Here is a 27,802-nt window from a genome sequence, read left to right as displayed (position 1 = left end):
TTAAATTTAAAAATTGACAAATGAAATTGAATTGTACAAAACTTAAAACTTCAGATTAAATTACTGAAAGTCTCGTGCGTTGAATTTGGTTTTAACTTTTTGCATAAAATGAACGTTTAATTGTCAAATTCCTATTGTAAATTAAATTCCTACACGACAATCAAAGTGTTGAGGTCGCAGCCTTGGACTTACAACCATAAGTTTTATTAATTTTTTCCCCTATGAAGAGCTCCAAAAATATGAAAATGGTTTGTTCCTAAAAGCTGGAACATCAGTTTTCAGTCCAAATAATTATTCAACTGAAGAAGTCAATTCACAATGAACATGAATTAATGTATCCATACTTTACACACTAAATATTCTAGTAGATTCTCAACCACTGTTCTTATCAATATATTTCTAACAGGCGAGTAGTTTTTTTATCCTAAATGAAGGCTCATTATTGCAATCAAATGCCTCGCACCTATACCACGTGCTTTGAACAGTTGAAGGAAAAAATACCCGCCAAAATTTCTCCTTTCAAATTTTTTTTTGCTCAGCAAGCATTGATTTGCTTTCCAGTGCACGTGAACTGTGAACTTTCGATGGTCGTTTCTAATACCCGGCCCATGGTGATGGTGAAAACAATCCCGCCAAAGGAAACGAATATCGATTGACAAAATGGGTGCCATGACTTTTGGTTCTTGGGAATAAAAACGTAAGTTGTATGGGAGGGTCCCTTTTCTTAGGTGGGAGGGGCTCAAAACTATTACCTCGACCTTTCTCATGTCCATTTACATCACTGTACCAAATTTCAAGCTGATCGGTTAAGCGGTGTGGATTTGTATAAGGTGCATATATATATATACAAACATATATTTATAGCCCAACTTATCTTTATATATTAGATCATGATCAATGGTGCACATTGACTGAAAAATCCAAACGAAAAGAAAACGATTTTCGTTTGCTTGTTTTTGACTTAGTTCAGCTTCAAGCGTTTGCTCTTAGTCCTGGCTGAAACTTTGTATTTCTACCACGAGGTGTCGCAAATTTTAATAACCGAGATATTTCTCGGCAAGAATATCCTAGTTATTATATCCACAAAAATAATTCAGTGAGTGGGCACGGTAAAGCTTGAAAAAGTATGAAAAAAAAATTCATTTCTGAGTGTAGGATTTGACAGGGACTGTAGCAAAAAATTTAAAGACTGCATATGAATAAGTCATAACTTATGTTTAAATCCTTTCAGAGACATCAGACATGCAATTTTTGATATATTTGCTGTATGAATCTCTAAGCTACACAATGTACACCCACAGTAGAGGTTGCAAAAATCCAATGCCTAATGCCTAAATACGCTAAAAAATGTACTGTGCCAAGGATGATATGATTGAAAAAGCACTACTGGCATATAAAGACTCGGGCTACCCAACAAAATGATGCATGTCCGACCACTACATTCAAGCGAAACAAGAAAAACATTTTATGGGGTCTTCATCCTATTGGATAATTCATCACAGAAACAAAAAAAAATAGAAAAAAAACAAAGTGTCGAATGGAAGTGAGAATCGAACTCACAACACCATTATATCGTCTTGCCAATCCGCCATCTTAACCAGTGTACTTCCTGAGTCGGATGGAGCATGAGGGATATTTGTCATAGGCTTTCTGCCACCGAGCAATCACCAAAACACGCACAACGGCTGCTTCCTGGTGTTTGGTCTCCTTTCAAGGTAGGGTTCTTTGTCTTTTGAAGCATGGTTGTTCGCCGGTGCCGGCAAATTTTGTCTGGATCTTCCAGACTTTTTGGACTTGTGTCAGACAATTTTCCAGACTTCCAGAATTTTTACATTTCTTCCAAACAATTCCATACTTTTGAACATAAATTGTCCTACAATACTATCAAAATTTGAAATTCTCATGGTGTAATACGGCAGTCTTGTGATGGGAAAGGGAGAGACATTAAAACGCAAATTGAATCATCCCCGCTTGCGTTCTTTTCTTATGCCAAATACGGTATGATATTGACTACTCGTGTCTGGCATAATGGTTGAATTTTAGGTGTAGCTTCAAGAAATTGGTTTTAATCAATGGTAAGGGTTCATCGTGGCAGATCGTGGCCTACAGTATAACATACTCTAAACCAACGGTCATTAGATCGAATCCCGGTCGTGAAATAACCTGGCACACATAAAAGTATGATGAAGGTTGGCGGTTTTATCATTAGTGAAATGCTAGCCGGGTATACCTTGTATTTATACGCCTCAATGATGCAGCACATGCATGTGGATAGATCTTTTAAAGGAAACATAGATTGCACTTAGACGTCCTACCTAGATATGTGTGTGCTCGTAGTGCTACCGGTAAACAATTGCAACTTCAACCAGTGCAGGTTTGTCAAGTAGCATACCAAAGTAAAAATAGTAACGCAGGGTAATACCACAATAAATCGACTAAATGGTCGCAGTGAATTTCTCTCTCAAAGGATTCTCGATTTTTTAAACAAAAAAGTCACTTTTCTATACTGATTCTCATACAAACTTTAAATTTTACGCTACAGCCTATATCAAATCCGAGAGCCACTAAAATTTGCACTGTTATTATTGACCCATATACGGAAAAGGAACCGATACATCTTTTAGTCTAATTTGAACTAGTCTAATGGCTACTCGTCGCACTTCAATTGTGTCATGCCATTTAGACCAACCTGGCCCCCTTAAAACAATAGCATTTAAATCCAGACTAGTTCTAGATAACAAACAATTGTTTTGTAAAGAGGCTAAGTATTTCTTCAACAGTTCTTCAACAGAGCTTTTCGAAAAACTCAAAATTCAAACTACTATGAGCTGACGCTCAGAACTCGTCGTTTTTCAGGCGTATAAAAACCAACAAAATCTTTATAAGCACTACTGTTTACCTAAGTGTCAGAAACTATTAGACTTAAAACAAAAAATACTAAACGTAACAATACGCCTTCACACATCACAAAAAGGATAAAAACACACACACACACTCTGCGGTAAACCAATGTCCCCATCGTTGTTGGCGGCATCAACTCTTTTTTTTTTGGTATGTTGTTTTGAAAATTCTGCACACATTTTTTATTGTTTGCTAAGCCAGTGAGTGTGTAGCGTTTTGAGTGTTTTGATGTATTCGTTTTATGTTTCAGTGTATGTCAAAATGTAAGTTATTATTAGGTGGGTGGGTACACAATAGGAAGAAGAAAACCGTGGGCAAACTAACACCGGAACAATGTGGTTGTGTAGGGAGGGCGGAAAATTCACTTCACCAATGGAAAATTTCAGCATTTACTAAAAAAGAATTGTTTAGTCCAAAGAAACCAAGAAATAAAAATCAAACCAAACTACTGAGAGACACAGTTATCGAAGGGAAGATAATTCTTGGGAAACATCTTCATAGGAAAAAAAACCTTGATGAGGTTCGTTTTTTTAAAAGAATAAATTATTCGGAAATAACGAGACGCAAAAGATTCTATATTCCTCAGAACTAGTAGAGTTAAGAAGGCAGGGGTAAAAACCAAATCAACACTGCAATTACATTTCGATCCCCGGAGCAGAGGGTTCCGGCCAATGAAGGAACTGGCCACACCATTGTTGTTGCTGTTTCCGTTTCCGGTGACGACATCGCCGCCGCTGTTGTTCGTCGTCGTTTTGTTGCCGTCGTTCGGACTTGTGGGAACGGACAGGGCCGCCCCAATACGGATACCGGACACGGAATCGGCACCGCCACTGGTGGTCGAATCGCGACTTTCGCGACTTCCTTTTTTGTTAACACGGTTTCAATGTGGTCGAGTTGGAATAAGAGTTTGGGTGTCGTGTTTTTTTTTCAAAAAAAAAAATCAAAAAGAGAAAGTTGAGCAATGAATATAAAGGCTGACATTTCAATAACATTCGAGTGAAAGATTTGAAATTAGATTGAAAAGATTTGAGAAGATTGTTAAAAATAGTATTTTGCTACGGTTAGACAACTCTTCGAGAGACAACACACACGGAAAAGTTTTAATTTTTAAGAGTCTGTCTTATTTTGTGTCTCTATTTTTCGCCATAATGTTTGTGATGAAAATCGTCGAAAAAGTAATAAGCAACTATCAAGCTTTTCAAATTTTGTTGAAAATCACAAGACAACAAAATGACTCCTGGTAGGAGTCTACTACTTACAGTATGACCCGTAAAAAATGCGAAAAATTTTAGCAGTCTGTTTTTGGGTTGTTTTTGACCATTTTTGAGCATTATTTGTGGCTGTATTAGCACTAGCATTAACAGTAGTTTTTTTTTTAAGAAGTGTTTTTAAATCTTGATATCAGATTTCCGCTTTTTTTATGCTGTACACAGCAGAAATAAGAAGCTTCGGTTAAAGTCTGTAAAGTATTACGATTCCGAATCTCATTTCATGCAGTGAAATTCACACGCCAAAAATAAGATAAACAAAAGGATTCAGCTCCTCACATTTATTCGACAAAAAAAATAAGAATTGTTGGTTAATATTGCAAAACCAAAAGCTTTAACAAAAAATTGATGCAGCAAACTCTTAATTAAGAAAAAAAAAAACAAGCTGGTGATAGAGCATGTATTCCAGATCGCCCGATTTATTAATTTTATCCTAACAAAATTTGATTAAGTATAAGGGTTTTTTTAACAATACATACTCGGAATTCACACGGCTTTACCCGGAGAGTGTTCTGATTAAATTATGGAGCTTTGGAACACCTTCTAGAATGTTTACTCGTTTTACAGAAAAATTATTACGGAGCCTTTCTATTGATGCTTTTAAGCACTCTTTGAGGCTGACGATTATTTTCGTTAATTCAAGCCTATATTCAAGCCTTTATTCAAGCTTATTCAAGCCGATGCACACTGGGAATTGTCGATCAAAAAATGTACCTATTTCGTTTTCTGACACCTCGCGAGTTATAGATTCTTACAAACTATCATTTCTTATGTTAAAAATTTCGCGGAATCGAATGAACTAATCCGATTTTAGATCAGATTTCTCTGAAAGCTTCTTTTCACCCGATTTTCCCTACGTTTTTCACGAACAGCTGGATAAAGGAGAATGGGCGATTTGGTTTTCGGATGTACACGGATGAGCAATATACGGTTCGAATGATCTTTACGAGACAAGAAAAAGTAACTATGAGGTCAAGAAAATGACTGTGAGAGAAAAAAGTTACGTATTGAAGAAGTTGTATTAATTCGAAGAAAAGAGGGGCAAAAACGCTAGCTAAACATTTTTGCGGGGTGCTTGAAAACTAAATAGGTACCTTTTTCGATCGAAAATTTGTTTATCTATTTTATGATGATAAGGCAACAAAAAACCCGTCAGAAGAGTTTTTGTTGATATGCCTTGTGTGCAAACAGATACAGGGATTTGGAAATTTTAATAGCGAATACGTACTTTGAGTGTATATTTTTAACCGGAATTCCATTTACCGGACAACCACTTACCGGAAAACCATTTACCGGAGCTACCATTTACCGTAGTTTCTTTAACCCTAAACCACTCTTGAGTGTCAATGACACAATTGGAAGATTGGTGGCTTTTAACTTTATTCGGGTGCATCCAAATAATACAATTTCTTCGGGAACCCTCAATGAACTCTTGAAATCTTTAGTATTGCATCACTACTTTTTTTATGGACGCACCCTAAAAGCCCAGAAAAAAACACCCTAATCAGATTTTGAGTGTCAATTTGACACACTTCGTTTAAAACCACTATATCTCCCTTGTTTTTCAACCGATTTCAACAGTTTTAGAAATCTCGTAATGTAGCTGAAAAATATTTTTCACTTACAACACTTCAGTTTTCCATTATTCAAAATCTTAGAAAAAAAAATCCGAAAAACATGCTTCGAAAAAAAACTGCGGACTGCTACGGAATGCTCAAGAAAAATTTAACTTAGGCTGATGTCATGCTGAAGCAACTAGCAACGCAACGCGCTCACACGACAAACCAGCTCTCATTTGATCTCCATGGAAAAAGCGCAGACCTGTCATGCTGAGCGCATTGGAAAGCGCGACAAACCTGATGCCAGGGTGTTTTGTAGCGCGACAAGTAGGAAATCCAATAGGAATCTTGTTTTATTTTCTTTTTTCGAATCAGACCCCAGGGTTTGAGAAATTCAGAAATGACCTCAAATCAACTCAGGCTGATGTCATGCTGAAGCAACTAGCAACGCAACGCGTTCACACGACAAACCAGCTCTCATTTGATCTCCATGGAAAAAGCGCAGACCTGTCATGCTGAGAAGCGCTGGAAAGCGCGACAAAGCTGATGCCAGGGTGTTTTGTAGCGCGACAAGTAGGAAATCCAATTGGAATATTGTTTTTTCTCGTTTTAAACAGTTTTTGGGTTTTAACCACAATAATTCGAAGATCCGTCCAAATTTGTGATAATAAACTAAATAATATCTGAATCGACAAGAAAATTTTCATAAATTCTTGGTTCCCGCAAAAAAACAAGGAATTTTGTCGGTTCAAATTTCGGCATTCTTGCAATCCGAGCATGATCTGATAAGTTTTTGACGGTTCCCGAAAGAAAGGAGACGATTCAAAGCATTATCAGATGTAAAGAAGTGATGATTTGTAGGGAATTTCAAAGCGACATGTCGCGCCAGCATGACATCCCAATGCGATGCAACGCTTTCTTATTGGAACGCGTCAACGCATTGCGTTGCTAGTTGCTTCAGCATGACATCAGCCTTAGTGTCCAAGAAAACTGGAGTTAGAAGCTAAACGTTGCATATGATACCCAGCAAACATGAAATCATATCAGAAACGATAAATTAAGTCGTTTATAATGGTGTTGCAAATCGCAATTCCAACTGCATAGTATAATGATCGTATAAAATGTTATCTGAAGTCAGTTTAAATTGGACATGATAGAAAGTCCGCCAGGTTTGTAAATTTTTAAATGATTTTGCTCCCGCACGGGCTTCAAGTGAGAAAATCAATGTCATGTTCTCTTTGCAACCAGCAGTGCATGCAGATGACTAAAAATTAGATGGAAATTGAGTAACAGCGACCATGAGAGAACTGTAAAATATTGTCTCTGGCAACGATTTGAAGGCTATAAGAACAAAATCTCTCGCTCTCTTGCATTCTTCCGATAGGTACTTTTTTTGTACGGGATTTTCATCCTCTGGGATGATTCATCTCTGGGATGTCGGATAAGGCCCGATTGGTGTAGTTTTCGTCGCTTTAGAAAGAAATGAAACTTATGCCTCCACTTTTGTAAGTAAATGCTGTTTTTTTCAACTTTCATACGATCATTCTATAATGTATATGGAACGTATATTTAAACAACATAGAAATAAGGCTACAAAAATGTTTACTGGGTATTTTTATAAAGTATCACAGCGCTAATGTAATTACACCACTACAATCGGTGTGAAATTGGCTTTCTGGTGAAAATAAATTTATTATGAAATTTTGAATTAATATATTCAAAATCCAGTGGAAAGTTGAATTTAAGTCTTGAAAATCTGAAAAATTGCAAATTGAAAAAAGGTTCGAAAACAGCTACCTGTGTTGTAGCTGAATATTGTCTCAGAAAATATTTGAGTTACATCACGAGGTTTCTAAATTTTGTAAAAATTGATAACAAGAGAGATATATTGGTTTTAGTCAGGAGTGTTAAATTGACACTCCAGGGACTGTAACGGGTACAAACTTCAGGGACGGAGGAGCAGGTTGATTTATGCGAGAGTTACTTTTTTTCCTTAGTAAATATATAATTTTGGTGTAGTTTTTGTAGTAATTTAAGGTAAGCATTGTATATCTCAAAATTCACTGGGCCAAAAGTTACAAATTTAGTATCTTTAAGCCACCGAAAGTTTTGTGTTCAATTTTGTAGAATTTCATGATTAATTTTATATCATTTGAGTTTGTTCCAAACTGCCTTAGCTATTGATAAACTAACATTTTTAAATATTATAAAGGTTTTTTGTATCCTTTATGATCAAGAAAACTCGTTAAAACAGTTAAACAGACAAATAGAGACTGATCAATGTTATCCCAAAGCATCAAATTCTAAACAAAGATGAACTCGATTTTTAAATCAAATTTAAAATAGTCTTACAAATTTCTGCAACCATGTTTTATGTTTAAGGTGTCAAATACTGGTTTTAAAAATATGAAACATGCCGAATCCCCCTTAACAGAAAAAATAATCGAAAAATATTGAAAAAGTTAATCAATCTTACCCCGTTTTACGGTACCTACATGGGGTACTGGGAGAAATTTTTCTGGGAATTGGTTCATTCTGGGGTTTAATTTTTTGTAAATGGTTAATTCCGAAATGGTTTTCCGGTAAATGGAATTACGGTAAAAAGTATACAACCGCGTACTGTATATGAAAAAAGAAGAACCAGTTTCCTTCCAAAGGTTTGGAATTCTGTTCCGGCTTACACTAGAATCGTGCCATTACGCGAAACCTTTGAAGGAGTCGAATGAAGTTTTGTTCTGGACCGAAGAAGTGAAGTCTGGACGATGTTGAAGAAAAGGCTTCATAAAATAGAAAATATTTCAATGTATGCCCAGAAATCGGAAATTGGTCACGAGTGAACGACTAGATAGATCATCACTAAATTTTTAAACATTAAATAACAAACTAGTTATACTGAAAATTCCATCAATTTCACCTTTTTCTCGCATTTTGGCCCAAAATATTTTTTTAAATTTCCTAATTCAAATGATGGAAAACCCGTGAAAAAGAAGCTTAAAATTGTAAACCCTCCTAAATAAATGAAACGGAAATTGATGATCGGAAGCAACCTACTGATGGTAAAGTACATCTTACTTAAAATAAAAATTCATTTTAAAAGACAGCCGAACGGCGAGCCACGATTGTTAAAATAGTAGGTACCTGAGAAGAGTTATTTGTGGTGTGCTGTGTGTGTGTGTTTTGTTGTCATGTCTCTGAAGTGGTTCGGTTAGTTAGTTTGGTGTAGAAATTTCCAAAAAAAAAGTGGAAATGGAAGTGTGTGACGTACAAATTTTGCTTTTCGTTAAAGAGTGCCAGTAACAGAACTAGGACATAGCTTCAGAAGCAATGAAAGGGGAAAATAACAGATGATTCAACATACTATAGTGTAGTTACTTATAAGAAGAGTACAGATGGAAGTAAACCAAGAAGAAACGAAGGAATGATTCGAAATTAGCGCGGAAATAAGTTTTTTTTTTTCAAAACATGAAGTGTGTGTCGGTGTAGAGAAGAAATTGTAGAACAGAGAAAATAAAACAATAGTTTCAAAAAATTACCCTGGGAGTTAGACATGAAGAGATTTAAAAGGGAGGTTGTGCGGCGGGAAGATTTTGTTTGTTGCGGTTGTTGTTGATGTTGTTGTTGTTGCGAATCTTGTTCCTGTTTCATTTGCGGCTGTTGCTTGTTTTGTGGTGGTTGTTGTTGTTGGTTGTGATTAGGCTTGTTTAGAAAGTCTCCGTAAAAGGTTTTACTTGTTTTGGTCGTACTTTGTGCCGAACTGGAGACGGGTGAATCTCCCGGTCCGGTTGCCGACATTGATATGGGAGACAGAGGCCGTTCCGAGTTGCCGCCTCCGAGGACATCTAGAATGCTTCCACGCCCACCTCCTTCTGCTCTTCCGCCCGACGAAATGGGAGGAGACGTCGATAGGTTTACCGGTGAATTTGTTGGCACCGCAGCGCTCGAGCTTGATGTGAACCAACTTCTGAGATTACTTTCCTTCTTCACTATGGGGACCGGTTGCGATGAACTGGTCGTTGATAGGGCCGGTGAATCCATGATCGATCCGGTTCCTCCCGACGCGGAATTCGGGATCGATGTGTTTACCAGCATCTGATTGTTGGTTACCTGATGAGAACCACCGCCGGACAAATCCACCAACTCTAGTTCTATAAATTCTGCGTTTGCATGAATGGGAAGAAAGGAAAATCAAAACCGAAAACATAACACAAACAACCAATCGCGCTCTATTTTCATGCAAGTTAAACAAAAAGTCTGCATTGCTTACATTTCTTTTGAAACCAAAAACAAAAAGTTTCGTGATGAATCCATATGATCGATAAGCATACCTAAACACTACCTGTTTTATCGTTAAGCTTAATTTACATTGTGCAAAGTATCGATCATAGCAAATCAAGAAAGCAATGACTTTCATCAATATGAGAGAGATAATCAATTAAAAGAAAAACAACAAAGAAACAAACTTCTGAAATTAATAAATACTCAAACATACAAATCAACATGATGTAAAACAAAACCGAAACAGAAAAATCATTCACTTTTCACACGAGTAACAAAACACATTTCGCTCAGCTGCTGCAGCTCGATAAGTTCGAAAGCTTTTTGCAATGAGAGAGAAGCCAAACAACCCGGTCGCTCCATTCCGAGATCCAGAAACCATGGTCGTCGCCAAGTGGAAGATGAAATGGAGCAGACCGAGGGGTTGAGCGAAAGGATTTTGAGGTGGGATGGCCTCCTTGAGGGTTCGTTCTACTTACCTGGCTTCTCCAGTCCGGTGTATTTGTTTAGGACAAACTGCTCCAGTAGCTTATCCACCGTTAGCTCCAGGCACTGACGTTTCAGATCCGAGTGGACCTTTAATTTTCGACAACCGGATAGGAAGGTTGATTAAAAAAGAATTATAATTCTGAGTGATCCGCAATCTAATCAACACTCACCTGTCCCACTAGATCAAAGTTGTTCTGAACGATTTCCATGTAGGATGTGAGAAATTCCTTCATCTGTTTGAGATGACCTTCCTCCAAGTCTTGGAACCGCTGATGAGAAGAAAAAAAAAAGAATTAATTTTAACTCTATCAACAAAAGCCAAAATAGCTAAGGTCAAGCTGAATGACCGGCTTCATCAATTACTGAGATTCCATCACGTACATATGCCACCGCTGCTGGAATTGTGAAGTCAAATTCTTTCTCCCTTTCCCTTCGCTTGAAAATCAATCGGTAGTGCCTGGCATACCGGTAATCGAAACAAAACAATTGCCCTACAATTGAGCTCGTTTGTTTCTATTGAGGTACCAGAGCCGTTTGCTTTGATATGCGGAAAACCATTTTTCTAAATTGTTTTTTTTTATTTCGTTTTTAAACTTTCACTTAAATTTTTTTTTTGTCAATTTTTTATTTTTGTATTTTTTTTAAATTACTGTTTTATTATTTTTTACTTATTTGCTAGCTGTCCCGGTGTGCTTTGCTACCCCTTCCATGGAACAATTTAAGTTTGTTAAAATTATTTTAATTAATATAAATTCAAATTAAATGTCAACATTATTAAAAAGCGAACTTTTTTTCATTGAACCTGAGATTCAAGATTGTCTTGAGTCTAAACGTAACTTTAATTGTTTATCAATTAAAAAAAAACATCCATCGAGAATTTCATCATATGTTTGTTAATTTTGTATGGCAACTCTTTTTCGGATTCCGAGGGGTTTGAAAGTATTTTTGAAACCATTCCCTGTCTTAAAAACGGATACACACCAAATTTTACGTTGATTGGTTCAGTCCGTTCAGTAGTTTCCCATAATTGTTCAAATTGTATATTTTTAAGAAATTTGTATGGGAAGACCCCCCCCCCCCCTCTCCCCCTTTCTTAATTTGGAGGAGTTTGAATGTATTATAGAAATTAGAAACTACTCGGATTTCAAATAGAAATTAGGTTGTACCTAATTTTTATTTATGCGCCCAAAACGAAATTGTTTGAGCAAGTTTCATAAAAATAATCATAAATGGTTTTTCGGAAGCCTGAAATACGATTAAAAATCTGCTGATTAATTGTGATCAAAAACTTATTTCTTCAAATTTTTTTTCTTGATTTTTGTTGAGAGATTCAGGAGTTTTGACTACATTTATTCGGATATTGCACGGATTTTGGTTGAAAATTTTGAAAACAAATGCCCGGTTTTTGCTAAGTTTTTAGATAATATGTTTGTCCTAGGTTTTTAGATGGGTTTGTACGGTCCGAGTACGTGCTGAAAAAATTCTAGCAACTTGAGAAGGTCTTGAGAGGTCTTGAATAAAAAAAGCTCTGTTATAAAAAATGGATTTAAAGTTCTAATGTTTTCAAAACTATGCGATACGAACCTTCATTCCTGGTTCTGTACTGTATGGAATTTCTCCTTTAAAAAAAATAGAAACATTTATCGTACTCGAATACTTTTTCTTGCAAGTTATACAAAAAATTGTGCGGAACTCCTTTTTTGAAAGGTGAGGCGTTTTTTAATAAACATAGAAAGATTTCTCGTACCCATTGACTCTCTTCTGTAAAATTAGGTTAAATTTATTTTATAAGCTTGTAAATAAAAATTGTTTGCTCCCCTTCCCCCTTCCTATCGAATCAGTAACAGGAGGAGAAAGCCTTAAACAATAAAAGAAACAAAATTCCACTCAAACATTCTCTGCTGTTAAATTTGAATAATAAGTTCTCGAGTGATGAGAATCTCCCTCCTTCTTCCCCTCTTCCCGTTGGAGAGAGGAAGGTGTCTCGAAACATAAAAAAAACATTACTCGTATTCGAATATACTCCCATGACAAATTTGTTTCTTTTTTGTTCGAATAATTCTCGAGTAATACATAAAACTGTTTTCGAGACCCCTCCTCCTCCCCCTTTCTTATCCCCCTAATAGAAGAACAGAGGGTCTCAAACATCGTAGAAACTTGTCTCGTAACCTTATACCTTCCTATGTGAAATTTGGATTCATTGGCATGATTAGTTATCGAATAAAGCATTAAATTGTATGGAAGACCTCCTCCCATCCCCTTTGTATCTTCCCAATCGAAGAGGGTGAAGTCACAAATGATCACACAAACATTTCTCGTACCCAAATAACCACCCATATGTCACATTTGGCTCCATTCCCTTGATTAGTTCTCGAAATGTGCGAAAATTTGTATGGGAGACCCCTCCCCCTTTTCTATCTCCACACCATATAACTTCGCATGCCAAATTTGTTTCCGTTTGCATGATAATTTTTCGAATTGTGCGAAAAATTGTATGGAAGCCCTCCTCCCCGCTTCCTTTTTTTCCAATTGGAAGACGGGAGGGGCACCAAACCATTTCACAGGGTTGCTAGCGATTTTTCGTTTTGAAATTCCAAAGTTTTTCCCGGTTTTTCCCCGGTTTTTTCCCGGTAGCTGTTATACTTGTTTTGAATATAAAATCATGGTGATTAAAAAAACAATTTAAAACCTTAAAATTTAAAATTATTGTTTCCCAAAACTTCTTAACCCTCATCTGCATTAGAGTGTCATTTTGACACTATTGCAAGTTTGAAGGATTGTAACTTTTTTCAGAAGCTTCAAAATACAAAAATTTCTTCGGGGACCCTAAATGAATTCAAAAGTTCTTCAATATTGCATCTTTACTTTATTTATGGACGAACCTTGGAAGCCTGGACAAAAAAACTCCCTTTTCCGACTTAGAGTGTCATTTTGACACTCCAAAAGTAAAATCTATTTAAGTCGTTTGAATTATTATGAACTTCATATAAAACATATATCAGTAGAAACCTTGTAATGTCAGTAAAATATGTTTAGAACATTATATACAGCTAAAGTTAATAGTTTTCTCGTTATTCAGCATGAAAGAAAAAAAATCCGAAAAAACATGCCTCAGGAAATCTGCTGTAGTTCATATATTACACGTCCAAAAAAATATTTGCCTTTTGCATATGAAAGCTGAAGTTAATGCCTACATCATGAAGACAAGAAATATTTTTTTAAATTTTTTTTAATGAAATGGTCACAAAAAGTTCAAAAAAGTGGTCCAAAAAACCTACTTTTCATTCGATTGCTAGTAAATACTGTTGGAGTGATGGTAGAGTTTTGAAAAAATATGACTACAAAATCTATTGGAATTCCAACATTTTGCTGTCTTTAGGTTTTTGATGCAACAAAAATTGAATTTACTGGAATTTTTCAAAGTTCACTACTTTGCGCAATTTTTTTACAAATTGAAATTTCATCTGTTTTTGTGGTCCACCGTCAGGTTGTACCCGGATTTTCAGTGCTTTCACTTTGTTTGGACCAATCAAAAGTATATTCATTGGAAAGCAAATTTAATCTACATTCTAGTGAGGTGCAACAAATCACGCTGTGAGATTTCACGAAAATATGAAAATTATAAACGTAAAATCATTCCTGAATTTCTAGAACTACAAGCAGCGGTCCAGCAAAACGTGTTTGTTTGCTCTCCGAGTAGGTACGGTGGGTGGTTATTCGGGCAGAGAGCGAAGCCGACAGACGAAAAAACGATGCGTGTCGTGCATTTCTTGGTCTGTCGGCTTCGCTCTCTGCCCGAATAACCACCCACCGTACCTACTCGGAGAGCAAACAAACACGTTTTGCTGGACCGCTGCTTGTAGTTCTAGAAATTCAGGAATGATTTTACGTTTATAATTTTCATATTTTTGTGAAATCTCACAGCGAAATTTGTTGCACCTCACTAGAATGTAGATTAAATTTGCTTTCCAATGAATATACTTTTGATTGGTCCAAACAAAGTAAAAGCACTGAAAATCCGGGTACAACCTGACGGTGGACCACAAAAACAGATGAAATTTCAATTTGTAAAAAAATTGCGCAAAGTAGTGAACTTTGAAAAATTCCAGTAAATTCAATTTTTGTTGCATCAAAAATCTAAAGACAGCAAAATGTTGGAATTTCAATAGATTTTGTAGTCATATTTTTTCAAAACTCTACCATCGCTCAAACAGTATTTACTAGCAATCGAATGAAAAGTAGGTTTTTTAGACCACTTTTTTGAACTTTTTGTGACCATTTCATTAAAAAAAATTTAAAAAAATATTTCTTGTCTTCATGATGTAGGCATTAACTTCAGCTTTCATATGCATAAGGCAAATATTTTTTTGGACGTGTAATATATAAACTACAGCAGTTCTCCTGAGGCATGTTTTTTCGGATTTTTTTTCTTTCATGCTGAATAACGAGAAAACTAGAAGCTTTAGCTAAAAATAATGTTCTAAACATATTTTACTGACATTACAAGGTTTCTATTGATATAAGTTTTGTTTAAATCGGTTGAACACGCCAAAAGTTATAACGATTTAAGCTTGTAGTGTCAAATTGACACTCCTAGTGCTGATTAGGGTAATGAAATCTAATGCGGATGAGGGTTAAACGGTAAAATATCATGAAAAATTCTTCAACGTATTTTAACATTTAGTTTTTTCGTATCAAATTGACGAGTTTTCATAATCTTTTGGAACAAATCCAACGATATTGGCATCTATTAACTCTTCTCCTCCACAACTTCAACAATTTTGCAAAAAGCAAGTCCGGTTAATAATGTGGTTTTTTGAGCCACTGTGGAAATTTCAGTTTGTAGAATTAGATTTGTAGAAAAATTGGTATAGTTTGTAAAGAAATATGAAGAAAATACATCGAAACATTATATCAAATCAGCTTGCAACTTGAATATAGATTTGTCTTACAAAACTTCAAATCATCAGAATGCAGGAGAATATTTAGCTATTATGTAAGTGCAGTTATATTTTTTGTACAAATTCAAAGACATGTTTTAGAAAAAAAATGTTGTTTTTCTACAAAACAATGCATAACTTTAGTAATGCCTTAGTTATTTGAAGTAAAAATTCATGGAGAAACAGAATGTAATATATTATTTTGTATCAACGTAAAGACTTTTGATTTCGGCAGAAGCTTGTTTCGGACACAATTTTTACATAGGACAAAAGTTTAACTTAGGAAGAATGAAAAACAAAACTCTTGCGATATAAGGCTTCGTTCCTCAGACCAATTCAAACTGTATACACAACAACAAAAACGATAAAAAACAATATCTTTCTCTGGTAAAAAAGAGATTCCTTTCGTCAGAAAAATGTAACTCTGCTTAAAAACGTCTCACGCTACTTTGCTTTATACATAAAATGATTTTGTGAAAAATGTAAATGGAACACTGAATCATTTGACGTCAAAATCTAGATTACATGAAATATTTTTAGGTAACGCATAAAGGCCCGCAAAGAAATCCACCGCGGGAAACGTTGAATAAACGTTTGTAAACTAATGATCGAAAATAAGCGTTTATGAGGTAAATCTACAATTGCGTTTAAATCGCTTGTAGCAGCGCACTCGTATCCAAACTGGACCAGCCGCAATTTCTGTTTGGGTTGATATTTTTCATGAAATTTTTTTCAAAATTTAGTTCAACTATCCAACAAACAGTCCATAAATTTTGAAGACTGTACTAAGACTTTAAAAAAAGATACAGCTCTACTAGTAAAAAAGACAATTTTCATTGAAAATACTTGAAATTTGACCAAACGATGTAAAAATGTTTGATCTAGAAATGTTAAAAATTTTTGATTTAGAAAAATCCATTCAAAAAATTACTACAATATCTTCCACACAAACATCCGTCCAAAAAAGATTTTTTTTAATCATAGATTTGTTTATTAAGGCATTTTACTTATAAAGTTTCATATTGTCGAATGTATCACTTTACTAATCTACGTTAGTAGAAGGAGAAGCCGTAATAGTCGCGGCGAGAAAAAAGATTGAAACTGCCTGGTGAATAAAAATGAACCTCATTTTCAAACCGGTCCCATTTTTGATTGCTTTAATCGATTTTGATGTAATTCGGCCAAGTACTAGATCAAACATTTTTATATCTTTTGGTCAAATTTTAAGGATTTTCAATATTGTTAAAAACACAACGAGTTTTGGGAAGCAATCTCAAATTTTCCTTTTTCATGAGAATAGCTGTATCTTTTTTCACAGTCTTAGTACAGTCTGCTAATTTTGTGGAATATTAGCCGGATAGCTGAACTAGATTTTGTGAAAATTTCATAAATAAATATCAACCCAAACAAAAATGACAGCTGATCAAAGTTGTAAGCGAGTGCGCTGCTTCAAGTGTTTTCGTTCTTTTTTGAACGCAACTGTCGAAAATTATTCTTACATTTAGAAATTAACATAAAATTATTCTTGAAATTCGGTGAACAATGTTAAAACGTGACAATTTTCCCGGTGAGGTGCGAAAATTCCCGGTTTTTCCCGGTTTCCCGGTGACGCGATGTAATTCCAAAGTTTTTTCCGGTATTCCCGGTTCGCTAGCAACCCTGATTTCAGGAAAATTTCTCGTAACCAAATAGACTCCCATACCAAATTTGCATCCATTTGCATGATCGGCTCTCGAGTTGTTTAAACATGTTTCTTTTGTTAAAGAGGCCCCCTCTCCACTTTCAGAGAGTGGGAGGGGCTCAAACTATTATAGGAACCTTCCCCGGCCCTCAAAGACTCCTCCTGCCAAGTTTCATGCAAATCGGTTCAGTAGTTTCCGAGTGTATAGGGAACAGACAGACAGACAGACAGAAATTCATTTTTATATATATAGATAAATTTTCACTATAATTTTTTTTGGTAAATTTTTAATATTCGTTATTTTTCATAACTGTTGTATTATATAATTAATTTTTTTTAATTTTATTATATTTTTTTCAATTTTTTCATATAATTTATTTTTGTTTTTATATTTTCGATATTAGATTCTAAAGTAAAATAACAGTGTTAATTTAGCGTTAGCCAAACATTCCTATTATTTTTATCTTTTTTTAATTGATTTCCATCTAATTTTTTATTGGAACTTTTTTAATCATTTTTCAATTCTCAAAGCGATTACAAGTTATCTAAAATTTGTTGGGTGTTTTAAATTATTTAAAAAAAATAATTTGAAGTATGTATTCCATATATTTTTATGTTCTTAATTTTTATTTTTATGTTTTCTAACATACCTACACATGCATATATTTTTGGTAGTATTTTTTCTGCACCTTTTTAACTTAATTAAAGTTCTAATATTTTTTTCTATTTTCAATTTTTTATCTTTTTTTTTTTCAAATAATATATTCTTTCTTTTTTCCATTTCAATTTTTGTTTCAATATTAATATCTTTTTTTTAACTTTATTTGATGTTTTAGGATTTTTAAAATCAAAATTTTTCATGTTTTGGTTTTCAAATGGTTTATTTTTATGTTTTAGGATTGTTTTTTTTTAATTTTGAATTTGAAAAAAATATTCTGCATCAATTTTTAGGAGTTTTATTAATTTTTCAAACCTTTCCTCATTTTTTTAAATTTTCTCAATATTTTTTTTGTATTCTTTTTGCTACATGTTTTTTAATTCTATTTTACGCAATGGTTTGGAATTTGAACTTTGTTTTTTTTATTGTTTTTTATTCGATGATTCTAGTTTTTTAAATATTTTTTTTATATTTTATCTTTTTATTTTATAATTTGTCATTAATTTTTTTTCTTTACTATCCCTTGACTTTTCCTATTTTTTTTATTTTTTTTACTTTTTTTTTTTTTAATATTTTGTTCACTTATATTTTTTCTTAAATTATTTAGGGAGTTTTCAGTTTGTTTGGTTTTTGATTAATAATTTTTTCTATTTTGATTCCATTTCACGTTTTTAGTTTGAGGCTACCAGGATCAAGGGGTGCAGTGCAAAATTAAGCGGGTTTTATTTATTTTTAGTTTGGATTGTTAAATTTTTTTTAATTCAATTTTTCTTTTTGGTTTTTATTTTCTTGAATTTCGAATAATCTTTTTATTTAATTATTTAGAATGTCTTGTATGTTTTTTTACATCGAATACAGTTTCGATGTAAAATTTGATTTGCTTATTGGATTGGAATTTTGAAAATGATTAGGTACTTGATTAACTTAATTTCAATCTATAACAGAACCTCGAATCGAAGTTTCGTTTTGAGGAAAGAGAGTAGAAAATAGCGTTGGATGGAATCTCAGATATGTTCCCAGATATCACATAATAACCAACATGAAAAAAACTCACCCGACAAGTTATTGTCATTTTCTTCTCGAACTCCTGCTTGATGATGTTGTGCTTCTCGACCAGCGCCTTGTAGTCGTCCTGCTGCTTCCGGACCTTGGCCTCGCACTTTTCGATCTCCTTGGCCGAGTTGTCCTTGCGTGCCTTCTCCAGTTCCTGCAACCGGGCGTTGTAGGTATCCTTGGCTTTGGCCACCGCCGACGTCGAGTCCTTCATGGCCTTTTTTTGGATTTTGGTGATAAAGAATATCGGTTGAATTTATTCGTGTTATTCATGGTGGGGGGCTAGTTTTAATGAACAAATTAATAGAAAGTGGAAACCACTTACCTGTACCGATTCCAGGGTACTGGACTCCTCCTCCTTGACGCCTTTATGCTTTTTGTGCAAGTCTTCGGCATACTTGGTGATACTTTTGACCAGCTCGCTCAGCTTCTGGACCTTGGCAGCGTGCAGCTCCGACAATCGTTCGGTGGTCGATTTGAGGATGATCCAGAGCGGCGAAAATGTTCCTCCACCTCCGGAACCGGCCTTGTTGGCAAGCTTGGTCAGTAGCTTGGAGTTGTACTCTTCCAGGTTCGAGCGTTCCCGGAAGTATTCGGCCAGTTCTTTGGTCGCCGAAAGCCCATATTTCATGTTCTGGTACAACACTTCGTAGCCATTGTTCTTCTCACCCTGCAAATGTTCAAAGGAAAGCAAAGGGAAACATTGATTAGAGAAGTTTTTATTTCAATTAGGTATATTTACTAAATGATAATTAAGAGGGTAATTTTTGTTTGTAATAATAAAAATTTAGATACAAATTATAAAAAAACCATATGATTTGTTTATTTTTCTTTCCTAGCACTATTTTTTCCTCAACTTTTATCAAAATCAATGGAATCGTTAAACTCCAGTTTGGTATTCATGAGTAAATACACAACCAAATCAAGAAAGTTCTTCTGTTTTTTAAAACTCTAGGGTAGAAAATATAAACATCAATTGACCCAGAAGCTTGTCGAAAGAGAACCAACCATTCCTAAATCAGTCTACGATGGCCAAAAGCTTGTAAATATCTATAGATTTATTCATTACTTTTCCTATTTAACACGCTGTTTCTTCCTGTTTGCATGTATCTTCCCTTCACAACAACCGACGAATGCAAAAGTCATAATAAAAAGAACCGGACCGATTTGTTCGCCTGCCATTAGCCGTTCTGGATGTTGTAGTTGTTGATGGCGGCTCTTCTCGGAATGAGTCGCGTCATCAGATATTCCATTCGACAAACTTGAATGTAATCTGCCCCCGGCAGCTATTTATGTACTTTGTTTCGAAGACAAAATTACGATGTGCGAATGAAATTGCGAGGTGAATGGAATTAAGTAAGGCAGCGACGACGAGCAATTCAGTCGGTGCATGCATTTCCCTTTTTCCTGACAGCTCATTAGCCGGAGGTTTCCCTGGTTCATCCTTCTTTCTCCACAAGCCGTCGCCAGAGAATGAATGGAAACAAGGTTAAAGCATGTACAAATTGGTAAACTTTCGGTGTTCATCTCTAATAATTTAAATGACTTTGAAGCAATCAAAATGTGAAATTGTGTCATGTGAATTGGGTAAATGTCATTTAAAATTAGTTTCTAGATTTAAATTTTCGTCTGCCCGTCTCCAGTTTAAGCCAAGATGCAAAACGAACTTCCCATCCACCGAAATTTGAAATGGGAAAATAAATGAGGCCCTTGGAGCGGAAGAAGTATAAGTTACAAAACTTATAAAACTAAGATAAGCATCTAGAACGAATCCTTGACTGCCAATCGTCATATGCTATTTAAATCATAATTTTATTCAACTATTTTCTTATGTTTTGGTCTCTGTGAAAAACCCCTACTAACTCAACTGAAAGCCACATTTTGTTGGAGGCAAATGGGTATAAGTGACTAATTAAAAGTAGCTATGTCATTTTTTACGGACTATACAGTTCGCAGATGAAACATTTATAGGTAAGAGATATTATCGAGGCAGAAGCATTGTTTCTGTTAATGAATTTTAATGTCTCTCGACTCTCGATTATTGGCTTTCTTATTTCATCTATTGAGTGAAAAAAAAAACATTATTGAAGCTTAAATGAATTTGTAAGATTTTTGTGAAATTTTATGAAGTGTTCATTGAAGGGGGATTTGGGGGTAAGAAGATCACCAGAGATGAGCATGTATCTGTCACTGGTCACTTTTTCACCCTTAGATTTTTTTTACAAAATCCTTCTTATTTCAGATGTTCATATTTATTTGAAATAGAGAAAATACGTCAATCTTAGTAAATAAATTTTACAATAAATTTCTTTGAACTTAGATTGTTTTAAAAATCTAGGAGTTTTCAATGGATAACTGCTAGGAAAACAAAAAAAGTTTTCATATATTCAATACGGATTTTTTTTTACAATATGAATAACCAACTTTGTTGGTTAATGTGTTTTCTTCGTGCAATCGTGAAATCAATATGAGGCAAAAAGTTGAATTGTGCTGATGACTTTCTGAAAACGATCTTATTCAGTTATCACAATAATCTATATAACAAGTTCAAAATTAAAAAGAACAAAAAGGAGATTCACCATCATCCATCAACAAAATTTTGATAATTTTAATGTCTCCTTATAAATATTCTTCGAAGTTTGATAGATCTTTACTCTGAAAGGTCGTTTTTGAAAACACATCAGTATATCAGGAACAAGAATTGGGAAAACAAGTTAGTTTAAAAAAAAATATGAACACATTTTTTACTTTACTACTATACTACTTTCCTTAAGAAAAATCTAGGAGCATAGGAGGTGTAGGAAACCTAAATCGCACGATTCCCCTACTAACAAAACCCTCTCCTTGGATATTTAAATATAGATTCGCAGACGTATAGACGGTTTCTATAGTTGGAGATATTGACTAACCTTTGTTTCTGAATTTTTCACAATAATTTTATGGAATATAAAGGGACGAAAGGACGAATTGATCCTATGAAGTATCTTACTAACAATCCCTGCTTTATTCCTCATTGACTACTAGGACGTTGCCGGCGCCGCTATTGATCATTTTCAAAGGGAGAGCATGAGTTTTGTGCACTGTGAATGAACTGCTAGTCAAAAACACTATTCTTTTGGCCCTTGCACAAAGCTGATGGCCTCGATCAATCACGTAGTAGCAACCTTGTTCTGCTTAGCCACGCCCGCGATCATGGATTTTTATCTGCGTAAGTTGAACAAAGTCTAATCAAATATTTTATCTGAAGTTTTAAATGAATGATCATATCTAAGCACTTCAAGTCAACTAAGCCAAGCTAAGCTACATCAAATACCTATCAAAAGATCGCAAGTCTTTTCGATCAGCTGAATAGATTGTAAAAAATCTCTGTTGCCTTCTTTGGCGAATTTAAAAGTTTTAAATGTTTCGGATTTTCTTTAGGCAACTTTGCAATATTGAAATGACACAAGTTACATTTTAGTGTCACATTTCCTTTAGGAAAATTACTAGTTTTTTTATTTACAAATGGTTTCATTAAGGCATTTTACTTATAAAGTTTTTATGTGCCGGGAGTATTTTTCCTTACTTTGGGTTAATAAGAGGGGGGCAGATTTCTAGTTGCACAATCTAACTTTCATCGTACTAGTTCAATTTATTTGGTACTACAGTGAGCGAAATAAGAATAGTACCACTATGTGTTTTCATGAAAATCATGAAAAACATGAAAATTTTCTTCTACAGTTTGCTCTGAATTGCTAACGGATAAATCAAGCATAAGTTTACTTTTTTTGGACGTAGCAATTGGCGTTGAGGACCAAAAATGTGAAAAAGGGGGTGCGAAATAAGAATAGTACCACTTGAGTTTTTCAACAAAAACAAGATTACACTGGGTGACAGCCAAAAAATAGTCTGGGGTTTCTCAGCTGATTTAGACTAATTTTTGTGTCCTGAGTTAGAATATCACATTGATTTTGCTGTATCAGGTCAACTTTTTGAGATACAGTATTCTAATATCCTGACCTGATTGAACAAAACCATGGTCATTTTCGGACTCATGGCGTCAATATTAGTCTAATTCAGTTGGAAAACCCTGGACTGTTTTCAAAAAATCTTTTTTTGTTATTCAGTGTTATTTAATAAAAATTCTGTGTGAAAGTGAATAATAATGCTTCTATGACTTATTTGAATAGATAACTGCATTTTAGTAGTTTCCCAGAATTCCAAAGGTTTTCAAAGGTGTTAAAAGGGGGTTTTAAGAGATGCTCCTCTAGCGTTAAGGAATTTGATATTTGAGATATAAAAACTTTATCAAACTGCTTGGTTTCTTCATTAACATTCATAAGTATGATGCAAAATGATGAAATATAGATTTGAGGCTGAATTTGAATCCAAAAACAGGTTGAAATTAAAAATACTAATGTTTTTAAATAGTCAAATACTGTTTCTCTAGTTTTCAGTCATAGATGGCAGCACTATCTTGCAATTTAAACAATTCATGCTCATTTTCGAATATCCGGAATTCATTAGGGTGTGCTGGATGATTTTGGTCAAGAAATAAATACATGGTACCGTGTGAACGCTTTGGAAATTCTAAGATCACTAAATAAAAAAAAATAGAATTGCATCAAGGTCACTAAAGTGATTTTCAGAAAATCAGAAGATTATCAGAAAAACGTTGTACTTTACGATGGAGTTTGATGGACCAGAAGGCTAGCAGTATTATTGGTATGATTTGCAATTGAATCGAAAGTTTGGATGAGTAGGAATTTTGGCGGTTGTACATTCTTGTGCTGGTGATTCTTTTGCGAATCCGGAAAAGCTTTCTGCAGCGTGAGCTTTCACAAAACTGTGATAGGAAAATACCTCGAAATGTTGGATTTGGGCCTAAATAAACCTGGAAAATCAATATTGAGACTCAATTTGGTTTTAACTTTTAATCCCGAATGTTTGTTTCATCATTTCACGTCATTTCAATGAAGAAAGTAAGTAGTTGGGTAAAGAATTACAGCTCAAATATCAAATTCCTTAACGCTAGAGGAGCATCTCTTAAAACTCCCTTTTAACACCTTTGGAATTCTAGAAAACTCCTTAAAATGCAGTTATCTATTCAAATAAGTCGTAGAAGCATTATTATTCACTTTTACACAGAAATTTTTTAAAAATAATCTTGTTTTTGTTGAAAAACTCAGACTCAAACTCAAACTCAGTTGAAGAAAATTTTCGTGATTTTCAATCATTCATATTCACTGTATTTTGTTGGTTGCAAACTCTAATAAATTAAATTATCAACCATTCTCACGTAATAAAATGTCTTGGAAACCTCATTTGAAGTTAGTTTAAAGGCTAAATTCAACTTGATTCGAATTTCTAACTTGTTAAGAACATGAAAGCTGGAGTGAAATAGAAATTATGTTCCCGAAAGTCTTTTTGAAATGAAATAATCACATTCAGTAAACTCGTTACCCACTCATGATGATCGTATGCAGCAGCAAGTGTGAAGCTCGCTTTTCATGGTTCGAGACTTGGTAGGAACATTGTAATCTAAAATATGAGTTAGGGGTTAAAAATCTATCAAAGCCCCAAGCATAACAAACTAGAAAAGAATATTTTTGGATTTTTCGTACTGTTCAATCATGTTTTGTATAGCTGCATTAGGTTGGCAATGGATGTATGGGGAAAATTGTAAACCGACCATCTACACTTTGTAGAAAAGCCCAAATAACTGAGCTAAGCAAAATTTCAGCTCAATCGGACTTGATTTAAGGGTGCCACAAAGCGCTTAAAGTTTCGGTTTTTACACTTAAAATTACCAAAGGGGGGACCAAAGAAAATCGGAAAAATCAAAATTTTAATTTTGATGCCAAATGACTTAGAAATGCATGAAACGTCAAGATCTGGTGTTATTTCGAAAAAAATTTGGTCAATAATCGACTTTCAGGAACTTTCAAAAGAATTGCCGGTTTTCTGGAAAACATTCCAGAATGTCGATTTTTGACCAAACATTTTTTTTTAGAGATAACACCAGATTTTGACGTTTAATGCATTTTAAGTCAATTGGCATCAAAATTTAAAAAAAAACGATTTTTTTCGTTTTTTTTGATTCCGTTTTTGGTGATTTTTAAAAAAACCAAAATTTTAAGCGCTTTGAGGCACCCCTAAATCAAGTCCGACTGAGCTGAAATTTTGAATGCACAGGTAAATTTTTTCGACAAATTTACAAAATCTATATCTCGCGTGAGCTTTCCTTACGTCGTATGAAACATCTTAAGAATTCTCAGAAAACTGCTGCAAAAGTTATCAAAACAACTTTAAAATTTTTAGTTCACTATTTCATAGAAAGAATATATTGTCCAGACTACAAATATTCTGTTTGTGTCAGTTTTTGGTATTTTTTTTGTTTGTTGTTTGTTTTATTTTGTTTGTTTACTTTTTGTTTCATACGCCGTAATTAAAACTCAAGCGAGATATGGGCGGTTTTCGCAATTCGACATGACCCATTAGGCTGCCACCCTAAGCTGCAAAATACATTCTTAACAATTTATGTTAACTTTTTGATAACTTTTTGAACAACAAAAGGATTTATTCAGCATGCTTTAGGAGCCTTGAACAGCAATGAACTTTAAAATTCGATTAACGTCTTTAAAAATTGAGCTAAGAAGGGTTTTTAGGTAGGTAAATTGAACAAGCTTGAATTGGGTCAGTAATTTCAGTCGGGATTTTGTTCGATCATTTACCCGTTTTATCTTATGAATGATGAAGAAATCGAAACTGTAACACCCTGGATGCGGCCCTGTTGATGACGAGGATGGAAGATGAAGGTGCAACGGACGGGCAGTAAAAAAATGAAAATGAATACGAAATTTGGAATACGACAGACGATGAATTAAAATGATTGAAGTTTAAAATAAATTGAATTAAATTATAAAAGTTATCGGAATAAATTTACGGTACAAAGAGAAAATCGTTACAATACTTAAAAAGTTATTAGTTTTGATTCATCATTCATATTAGGATTTCAGACTCAGAATTAGAATTCAGATCTCGAATACAGATTTGGGCTTAATATTTAAATTTTTTTTTACGTAGGTACGTACTCTATTAACATTATGCTAGGTATTTAAAAAACCATTCAAACCTATCATGCTAACAAACCAACGTGTTTCCCAAAGCATTAATTCTAGGCGTTGTCTATTTGACACCATCATGCTCTGGGTGCAATTGCAAAACGATTCGAGCATAACTTTTCAAAAAGTTCTATGAACTGTTTCAGACTTAAATAATAAATTAACCGATTTAAGCAACAGAATTCATATACTATGGTATGCAAAATTGACTAACTCTTCGTAAAGCTATGCTTGTTTTCAACTCCGTATCAGTCGTTCTTGTTGACCGATGCGTATGCACATTAAAAATGAAAGAATGTCGTATTATTCCTTCGTGTTTACTAGCACATCAATGCGAGTGGAAAGAAGAGGACGGGAAAAAAACAATCAACCATTCGCCTTCCATTCGGAACAGATGTGAGCTGCCGTCAGAATTACTAATAAGAAGCACTGTTGTGGCTCGTGGCTTGCATGGCTCAGCCAGACAATTCCAAATCCTAACAACAGAGAAAAAAAAACCTTAAACGTTCACACTAAAACGGCTATGTGTCTTTTCCCATTCTAGCAGCATAGCGCATATTGACGCACAGAAGAAATCGGACACCTTAAGATCTTTTTAAGACACCGTTGTGTTGTGCACATCGACGGAGTCAAATGTTCAGCGGGTCTGTGAATTAGACACCTTGCTTGTGCTCGCGTGCATTGCAAAGCACAAGTGATTTTCCGACAATTCGTTTCAATTACTTTTTGTTTAAACGTACAAATATAGAAAATAAAATAAAGAGATGGGAACAACAACAAAAGGCATCTCTTCCACGTTCGAGCAGAATCGGTATTTAAACGCCGGAGATTCCACCCATCATGAATCAAACATCAGCACGAGCTGACAATCGGGAAAACAACCCGCTACAATGATTGTAGTTTGGGAAATCGGCAAAGGTAACGCCATTCTTCCCAATTCATACACTGAACCCAACCCAACAAATTGTTATATCACCTCCTCCCCCAGTCAGTCTGTGAATGAATCGAGCCAGCGTAATTCGCTGCTGATGGCTCTCCACTGCGCATATACAAAAAAAACAGGTTGCTCACTCTTCATGACTGGTTCAATGGAGCAGCAGCAGGTGACGTGGGACCCCGTTATTATCCACCAGTTCAATTCCCGTTCTTTGCTTTGTCAAGTCGTGTGCGACAACCAGTATCGCGTTGTTATTGTTGATGAACTAACGTACCAATTATGTATTATGTACTGTGTACACGCATGTTCCGAGAAGAATGCTGCAAATGGCATTGATCGTATTGAATTTGGTCAAAGTTATTGGGATCTTCAAAATCAGAACACTAACAAATGAATTGTAACAATGTTACAATGTAACATATCTGCAGCTTCGACACGAACGCTAGAGGGATGGTAAAGTGTCACAAAAAATATATATCTGCAGCTCCAAAAACATATGTTTGATCAACTGAAAGTATTCAAAATCATAAATCAAAAAGTATTGCTTTATTTGAACTTTGAAGTAGATTCACATATACTCTAGAGGCCCTTATATTCCTACTTTCTGGAAATCTAGCTTCCACTCCCCAATCTTGATCCAATCAATTATAAGACAATATTGGCAAAATTTCATCTCATTCGGATATCTCTAAGGCTGATGTCATGCTGAAACAACTAGCAACGCAATGCAATGTTCCAATAAGATTGCGTTGCAACGCATTGGTATGTCATGCTGGCGCGACCTGTCACTTTGAAATTCCCTACAAATCATCACTTCTCTACATCTGATAATGCTTTGAATCGTCTCCTTTCTTTCGGGAGCCATCAAAAACTCATCAAATCACGACCCGGATTGCAAGAATGCCGAAATTTGAACAGACAAAATTCCTTGTTTTTTT

At 34.7% G+C, this 27,802-nt stretch overlaps 2 protein-coding genes across 15 annotated transcripts in view; one reads left to right on the top strand and one right to left on the bottom strand.

Annotated features, from left to right (window-relative positions):
* Nucleotides 1–27,802, top strand: part of LOC129756308 (V-type proton ATPase subunit e 2-like) — a 404,689-nt gene that overhangs the window by 90,303 nt on the left and 286,584 nt on the right. The window lies entirely within an intron of this gene.
* LOC129756296 (F-BAR domain only protein 2) overlaps nucleotides 1–27,802 on the bottom strand; it is a 67,843-nt gene that overhangs the window by 29,012 nt on the left and 11,029 nt on the right. For 7 of the 14 annotated variants that reach the window (XM_055753134.1, XM_055753135.1, XM_055753136.1 and 4 more), the window contains 6 exons: nucleotides 19,150–19,494; nucleotides 18,826–19,041; nucleotides 10,663–10,761; nucleotides 10,483–10,579; nucleotides 9,262–9,882; nucleotides 3,541–3,762 (listed from right to left, as the gene is read on the bottom strand). In XM_055753134.1, the coding sequence (XP_055609109.1) occupies nucleotides 3,541–3,762; nucleotides 9,262–9,882; nucleotides 10,483–10,579; nucleotides 10,663–10,761; nucleotides 18,826–19,041; nucleotides 19,150–19,494 (1,600 nt within the window). The remainder of the gene's footprint in view (nucleotides 1–3,540; nucleotides 3,763–9,261; nucleotides 9,883–10,482; nucleotides 10,580–10,662; nucleotides 10,762–18,825; nucleotides 19,042–19,149; nucleotides 19,495–27,802) is intronic. The other 7 variants (XM_055753129.1, XM_055753130.1, XM_055753132.1 and 4 more) reach the window with 4 other exon arrangements.

The sequence above is a fragment of the Uranotaenia lowii genome, chromosome 3 (assembly GCF_029784155.1).
Source record: "Uranotaenia lowii strain MFRU-FL chromosome 3, ASM2978415v1, whole genome shotgun sequence".
Lineage (NCBI taxonomy): Eukaryota > Metazoa > Arthropoda > Insecta > Diptera > Culicidae > Uranotaenia > Uranotaenia lowii.
This window is presented reverse-complemented; position numbering and strand designations above follow the sequence as displayed.